The sequence below is a fragment of the Trachymyrmex septentrionalis genome, unplaced genomic scaffold, assembly GCF_001594115.1.
Source record: "Trachymyrmex septentrionalis isolate Tsep2-gDNA-1 unplaced genomic scaffold, Tsep1.0 scaffold13, whole genome shotgun sequence".
NCBI lineage: Eukaryota > Metazoa > Arthropoda > Insecta > Hymenoptera > Formicidae > Trachymyrmex > Trachymyrmex septentrionalis.
Genome location: NW_017304438.1, coordinates 860,650 through 869,198, shown reverse-complemented (window position 1 = coordinate 869,198; position 8,549 = coordinate 860,650). Strand labels below are relative to the sequence as shown.

The following is an 8,549-nucleotide window of genomic DNA, read 5'->3' as shown; positions in this document are numbered from 1 at the left end:
AAAAAGTTGAATAAAATTGTGAAATTTTTATTAATTAAAAAACGACTACGTCCGGCAATAGAAGTAAGTTTTCTGAAAAAAAATGCAACTTACACCAAGTCAATTGGTCGAGTAGATTTTTTGATTTGCTGTCAACCAGGTTGAAAAACATGATTTTGAGAAAAACGCGTCTGAAGTTTTACTTTCATATTACTATATATATATTAACTGCACAAATTTAAATTAAAACATTTAAGTTACTCTTATTCGGCAATCCCTGATAAATCATATAATAGCTCCTGACAAACCATATAATAGCTCTTTCTAAAAACGCTTCTTTGTCGATGCCAGAGGTAGTTCTAGCGCATCGTCGTACAAAAAACTACTGTATTTCCGTCAATTTTCCGAATATCTCTTTAAAACTTGGCATATATATTCCCGATACGTATATCTTTAAAAATATTACAAAATTGAAAAATCGATTTTTTTCAAAATTTTACCCTGTCTATACCCCTTAAATATTATAAGAGAGAAGAAAAGTCATTTTCGACCAAAGTGGGTTTGGTGTTGAGTAATATTTATATATGTGAATATACAATTATCAGTTCTATGGACTACGCGCCGATTTGATTTGTCGAACTTGAAACACAATTATAAACTGAAATAACAATCTCACAATAAAATTAATTACTCGTCGATTTAATAATAAAGTCACTAGCATCTTAAAAACCTGTAAATATACAACTTATTGCAAAAAATATCACCTTAACCGGGATTCGCGAATACGGATCTTCCGAATTTTGTGTGAGCTTCCTCCCAATTTGATCGCCGATGCATGTGACGATATTAATCGCAATAACCAATGTACATATGAAAGACCCGGTAAAAAATTTTTTATGCATGAATATGTATATAAATGTGTGTAAACATACATAAATATTCATAAACACGTATAATATCATACATGAAATATATCCATGTTTATACATCCACCTTTCTTTGTAAAATTACTTTTTAGTGTGATAGAAATAATAATGTGAAAACATAAAAATAATTAAAAGGATAAATTTCGCATTGTTTGTTATAAAAAAAAAACTAGTTTGAAAAAAATGTAAAAAAAAATTGCTTATACACAAATTATGCATAATTTTATATATAATTATACATAAGTAACTTTTTTACATTTCTTCAAACTTCTTAATTTTTTCTAAAACAAATAGTGTAAAAATTACACTTTTAATTATTTTTAATATTTTTATATTACTATATTATTATTTCTATTACACTAAAAAGTAATTTTACAAGAAAAAAAAAGGATGTATGAAACTATGAACATGTATGGACTTCTTTCATACAAAATTATGTATGTTTATGAATATTTATATATGTTTATGTATGTTTATATGTATGTTACACATTTATACATATTCATGCATGATAAATTTTTTTTGGGGAATGTGTTTTTCAGGCGACATGCGATATTGAGTAAGATGGACTAAGAAATTTCTATTTCACTTAATGAAACTATTTGAAATAATTTTAGTGAATATAGGATCTGTTGTTTATTTTTAACAAATTTTTCTCACATGACGCAACACGCGAGCCGGAAGCCAGATATAGTCTACATGTTCCGGGCGTCGGTTTCCTCGAGGAGAGAACGCTCTCAGGGTCGCTCTCGAAAAGAGCTTTAAAAGCGCGATGTTGAAAGTATTAATCTGTAACGCTGCCAAGAGCTTAGGCGATACGAAGCGGAGCGTTCTCGGCTGAGGAACCATCCGGAGCTGGCGTATTTCTCCGTCTGAACGATTCTCGATCTCAACAGATGTTTACGGAAGCTGGTGGTAGTGAAAGAGACGCGGCCGGCGACGAATCAACGGGCGAAAAACCGCGGCATCGAACTGTACAAGTTCGACGACATCGAACGCCTCGGCGCGCAGAGGAACCATCCGGAGCTGCCGCCGAACCCGTCCGATCTCTGCACAATATGCTACACTTCTGGCACCACCGGCAACCCGAAGGGCGTAATGCTGACGCATCAGAATGTCATGGCGTCTAATTGCGCGGTGATCATGCAAATGGGTGATCACGGGATCACGTCCAAGGACATAATGATCAGCTTCCTCCCGTTGGCGCATATGCTGGAACGTTGCTGCGAGAACAGCATGTATATGATGGGTGGTTCCGTCGGATTCTATAGCGGTGACATTAAGAAGCTTCCCGAGGACATGAAAGCCCTCCGGCCTACCGTCATGCCGGCTGTACCTAGATTGCTGAATCGTGTATATGACAAGGTGAGCCATGGACATTTTCAGATGGCGACTCCTCTCAGTAAACACTAACAGTAACGTATAACATCAATGTTATAATTTTACACTCAACAATCTAATAGCATTTTTTATTGGCAGAACTAGTGCGCACTCAGTGCACATTAAAGCTGTATGTACACTATTCTAATAAAAAAGTGAGATGTCTCAATTAATAAAACGCCCAATGTATATTTTATTAAATAGCGCAATAAAATTTATGTAATATTTCGCGGCTTAATACGTTTCTATATTTTTATTAAACGTATTATACGTCTTTATATCGATTTGTGTACAACGGCTTTAAAATGCACTGAGTGTTTTAATTCATTAAAACACTTTTATTCATTCTTTCATTCATTAAAACATTAATTCTGCTAATGATAAACGTTAGAAGTGCTACATACAACGTGTGTTATATTTATATTGTTGAGTGTTAAAACTCAATTAAATTTAAACTTAATTAAAACATTGATGTTATATTACTGTTAGTTGGTGTTTATTAATTGAATAAAATTAATTGAATGAAATCTCGAGGAAAGGAAAAAGAAAGCGGAAAGTTAAATTTAAATAAGTTTTCACTTTTTAATCTTTCTCATTATACATACACTCCTATCTAAAATAAAAAAAATAACACGTTGCTAAAAAAAGCGAAAGAAATGATTTTTTTTTCAAAATCGGGAAAAGATATACAGTTAGAATTTGATGACACATTTAACATGTTATTCCAAACAATCCATCCAAATTTTTGTATCAACATAAGATGAATATATTTGATAATAGCATAAATATTATGTAAAAAATTAAACATAAAGAATAATACAAAAGAAATAACATAATAATACAAAAAATGAGATACTGACATAATTTGTAAGCAAATTGTGAAAGCCTATTTTTTCAATAAAATTAATATTTATAATATGTTAAATTAACATATTCTATTTATTTATCTCAAATTAACATTTCGAAATACATTATTTTTATGTTAATTAACTTACTTATAAATAGTTTTATTTTAATGTCGAATATCAATTTAAGACAAAATGTTCAAATAACGTAATCATATCATATTAAAATTCGGACATCTTAAAAATTGAACGCAAAAATTTTACTAACCGTTTTCAACACAAATAGAAAATGTTTTTCACTATGTATCTCATTAATTTACACGCATTAATTTTTAAATTCTCTTACTGTTCTCAAATAAAAGAAAAACAAAGCAAAAAGATGCAAAAGAAACGGTTTTCCACAAAAATCCGGGAAAAATACAGGAATGGAATGTATATTGTTTGTTTTATGATTTTTTACGAAGAAAATATCTGTTTGCCGTGAAGTGTTTTCTGTCTGACGATTAAGTCCTGAAATCGCCTCACGTTTGAATCATGTAATTGCGTTGCTGTTTATCATCGCGGTTTATTTCGAATGATTTATTGCTGTTGTCCGCGTACGTTTTGTGCTGATTTGTAATATTTTATTTTTAGTAAGCCCGCACTTACTCGGCTGGATTGCGAGATGAACCTGTCTCTATAATACATATCTCAAGAATATGGTTAATGAATCCATCCGTCGTTGTTTAGATCGCAATAGGGTCTCTCAAAAAATGCTATTTACATAATATAACATTATAGGTTTTAATCTCATATAAGTGGTAAATGCCGTAAGTTATATTCTAAAGCCATCGTATATATTGATTTTCTTCATTAGATAATCCATCGCGCTTTTGCGACCGATGACTGCGTATTTCGCCTATTTTTAAAACCAGGGAGTTGTCGTAGGGTGTTACTACGTCAATCATACTAAGTCAATCTTTTTTCCCTCGACCTAAAATGGCTGCGAACAATCGTTCTCTTATATCACACGGCCGGGCAAAATGTCAATAGCGTTATAAACTCCTATATAGAAAACAACGACGCCTTCACAGATGATATGCGCATCGTCGTACTCTTCCACACACACACACACACATACACACACACACACACACACAAGTATTTGTCTTTGAGCATTCGAATAGTTCGTGTATACTTACGCTTGCGTAATTATAATTATTTGTACGTTAATTATTTGTGATTTATTACACTGGTCGACGAATTTAAACTTTTTTTCGAAATCATGAACGAGTGATTCTTACAGATTTTTTGTTCGCTGAAAACGAATCCGTAAATAAAATTGCTCTAGAAAAATTGCTCACGCCAGAGAAAATTGATGGTGCCAAAAATGACAATTTTGTATTCTTTTGAAATGTCTGAGAAACATGATAGAGGAATTTCCTTTACGGATTCGTTTTTAGCGACAAAAAACCTTATAAGAATCACTAGTTCCGTTTGTGATTAAAAAAATCTGTGTCTGAAAGTGTTATTAATTCAAGTTTTTACGACGCAATGACAGCATTTCAACTTTGACATCAAATCTAAACGCTGCTCTCGTAACACCTGCATACAAAACGCTGATGACATACACATATGTAACAACGTTAATTGTTTACAATGCCATTGCAATTAAGCGGTATGCTTTACGCGGTTCTTCATAGACTAGAAATTAAAAGTATCATTCGGGATTTCATTGTCATTGTCGCTTGTATTCATTGATTACAGTTCTTGATGCTTTTTAGTGTTTCTACATGGAAAGAATGACTTTAATGAAATATTTATTAAAAGTTTTTAGCTAGATACATAGAGTTGAAAATTATTTTGCTTGGACCATCAAAATAATTATCTAGGACGCTCAAACTAATTGCTAAAAATGTTAAAACTTTTTGCAGCATTCCCATCAACACTTAAACGTTTTATATTATTAAATTCATAATGCCAAATCATACTCAATTTCAGTCATTTTTAATTATTCCTATAAGTCGCCACTTCTACTAAATATGTAATTAATTTAATTAAAACAATGAAGTGAAATAATTTAACTCAAAAATTAAGTTAACTCGAGATTAGTTTATTATTTATTAAGTATCAATATAAATGCTGTTTACTTAGAAACTAAACAATTCGACCATAGAAATAGGTTGATGTGATTTTTTAATCACATATTTATTAAAATAATACATTCGCCACACTTGGAAGTTAAAAATAACAAAATGTCATTTAATTTAAGAAATTAAATTTGATCCTTTAATATTTAACAGTGCATATCTGCATAATTATTTTGTCCATCAAAATTATTTTTAAAATTGTATGCAGCTAAATTCTTAGATACTTTTTCGAACTTTTCTAGAACCGTTTTTTCCGTACATGAGAAATAATCTTGAGGAAACGTAATGCAGTGATTTTTTTCGTACCTTCAATTACTTTTTTATTTGCATTATTAATCTTTGTGGAAAATAAAAAGATTTAATTTGTATCCTTTATCCTCGAGAGCTCAAATACTACGGATGTTCACCGTGAGTTAGGCATTCTCTGCAGCACGAAAACGGAAATAGATGTGAAATTGATTCCGGACAATATAACTCTGAGGACTGTTTAAATGGGGCAAGCGTTCGATCAACGCGCGGAAGCGGTAGGTCGCGCGTTATTATGTTTTCGTGTGTCTTTTGTTGCGCAATGATGCTCTCTCGTTAAATTCGAAACATTAAAAAGCCGAAATTTTCGGGGACGAAGCCAACAAGAACGATCACACGTTTTCAACGCGCACGTGCACGATGATGCGTGTAACAGGTGCGGCGGATGAAGCGTGATTTACACGGGGCGACTTTTATTCGCTAGAAGCTACGCCTAGTGACGTCATAACGAATTCGCTAAACTTCGCCAAAAACTTCTTCTAGACGCGGGTTTGTTCTTATAGCGTATAGCCGCGGCGAGTACCGCTTTCGACGCTTGTCGCTATCTTGTCGCTAGCTTCTTGCTGCTCTTCCAGAGTGAATTTTGAAGTCGTCAGCATGAAAAGACAAATTTTTACGGAACGTCTCGGCCACTCAGACCGTAATCAGAGAATAATCATGTCATCGAATGACATACTTCGAGCCGCTGTTGTGCTTTGTAATCAACTATTCGCTTGATCACTAGCGATCACTTAACGCTGCGACTTCAAAATTTTAGTTACTAGGGAACAAAAACCAAGCGTGTACAAGAAGCTTTCGTCAGCGAATTCGCGGACGAATTAAGAAGCTTGCTTCAAGCGGCAGAGTCGAGAGAATTCACTGGCAAATTAATGACGTCACGCGGCTTCTAGCGAATAAAAGTCGCCCCGTGTAAATCACGCTTAAGCACCGGTCGCTTATTATGCTGACTTTGCATAAAATTTAGACAAGTCATGTAGAAATCTGTGCGATCGTCTCACTTTAACAAAAGACAAGATGGATAATTCGTCCCACTTGACTCTGTTTCTTTTTGTTGACTGGAAAATATGCGTGACATACCAATCTATCGTACTTAATTTATCGTCGTTCGCCGGTAATCTGTTGACAGAATCCGTTGATATCAAATTCAGTTACTGTTCAAATAGACTTTTCTTTGCCTTATAATAACTCGCTTAGATTAAAAATATTTAATAAGGCTCGTCTAAATATAATATCAAGATGCAACAATGCACATTTTAATAACACGGAAGAAGACATTACGCTCTCGTTAATTAATGTGAAAGAATACATATCAGTGAAAATAAAAAAACCCATCAGAGTCTACATCAGCTGTTCGGATACACAGAAAACTCTTTATTTTCGTGCGAATGTAACGAATAAAATAAACTTTTCGACTTTTCAATTCGGGTCCTTATTAATACAAAATATAAATCGAAATTACATAAGTAACGCAAATTCCAAGATGGTGATTCAATTTAGCTCGTCCTTCTTTATCCAAATGCCACATTAGCTACGTAATGAATAGTCAAATGATTATCAAAAATATTTAACGTATACAATAATAATAATAATATAAAAACTTATATAAAGTAAAATCGAAATCATATACATTGCGTCAATAAGTACATCACATTTTTGTTTATATTTTTCATTGATAGATTCTTTCGATCCTCATTTTATATATTTGTTCAAAGAATATATACAGAAAATATCAAATACTGCTTAGCACATTTCATATAATATTTAAATTCAGATTTTAATGAAGTAGCAGTGTGATAGTAGCTACCAAGTTAGAAGCTGCTAATAATATCTAATAAAATATGATTTTCAGTATTATATTGTTAGTTTTCCTATTTACTCATAAATTGCATTATTTTAATTATTGCATTATTTTATTTATTACTTCTTATTATACCATATTTGAAGAAATATTTCGTATTATACTTTATGTTATATATTTCATATGTAATATTGTGTATTTTAAGTATTATTATATGGTGGATAACGTGGGTCTTGCAAATAGCGTGGATCATTTAATGGTGAGTTTCATTCTCACTCACTTGACATTCGCAGGTGCAAGCCGAACTGCAAAACTCGTTTCTGAAGAAGATGATCTTCAATATGGGCATGCGAGCGAAGGAGACGGAGGTCAAGAAGAGCATTGTGAGGATGAACAGCATATGGGACAAGATTGTATTCAAAAAGATCCAGGAGTCGATGGGTGGCAAGCTGAGGCTGATGCTCGTAGGTTCGGCGCCGCTGGCGGGGAACGTCCTCACGTTCACCAGGTGCGCCCTTGGCTGCATCGTGGTCGAAGGCTACGGTCAGACAGAATGCACCGCGCCAATAACGCTCACCATCCAGGTTTGTATATTAGTAATTAATTCTTGGAACTGTGCTCGCGATTTATGAAATGAAATATGTAAAAACGAAGAGAGGGGCGACGAGAAATACACAGAACATTCATGTAACACGACGAAAGGGCAAAATATATAAAGGTTTAAAATACACAAAGTCTCACGTTGCAATACGGAACCCCATACTGTTCAATTAATCGATTGAAAAGCTTCGTGGAATCGAACTTCGTGGAATTTATATAGCACAGCCTGCAATGCGCTCAGAAAGCATTTATAGCATAACTTTGCAGACGCTGATGTGTTATGTACGTGGATTCCATTGCTCGATTCTACACTTTATAAAATTATCGATGTCGATTTAGCACCATGCGGTGTCTCATAATTCTCACTGTATTGATATTAATATCAATTCTTTACGAACGCATATCAGTAAATAGTCGCCCAAGCCACGCAAAAATCGCTAGACGGCTTTTATCCGCAAAAGATTAATACCAACATGATGTGTTTTAAATCTACATCATATGATGATGTTGATATAACGTACACTACCGCTCATTAATTTCAGTAAATTCCCAAATTTGTTGAGTTCTCAGTAAAGGATGAACGTGA

General features: G+C 33.4%; 1 protein-coding gene across 4 annotated transcripts in view; it reads left to right on the top strand.

The window, feature by feature from the left end:
- The window catches only part of LOC108756874 (long-chain-fatty-acid--CoA ligase 5), a 43,229-nt gene that overhangs the window by 24,456 nt on the left and 10,224 nt on the right, over positions 1-8,549 (top strand). For all 4 annotated transcript variants that reach the window (XM_018501011.1, XM_018501015.1, XM_018501012.1 and 1 more), the window contains 2 exons: positions 1,802-2,270; positions 7,657-7,947. In XM_018501011.1, coding sequence (XP_018356513.1) covers positions 1,802-2,270; positions 7,657-7,947 — 760 coding nt within the window. The remainder of the gene's footprint in view (positions 1-1,801; positions 2,271-7,656; positions 7,948-8,549) is intronic.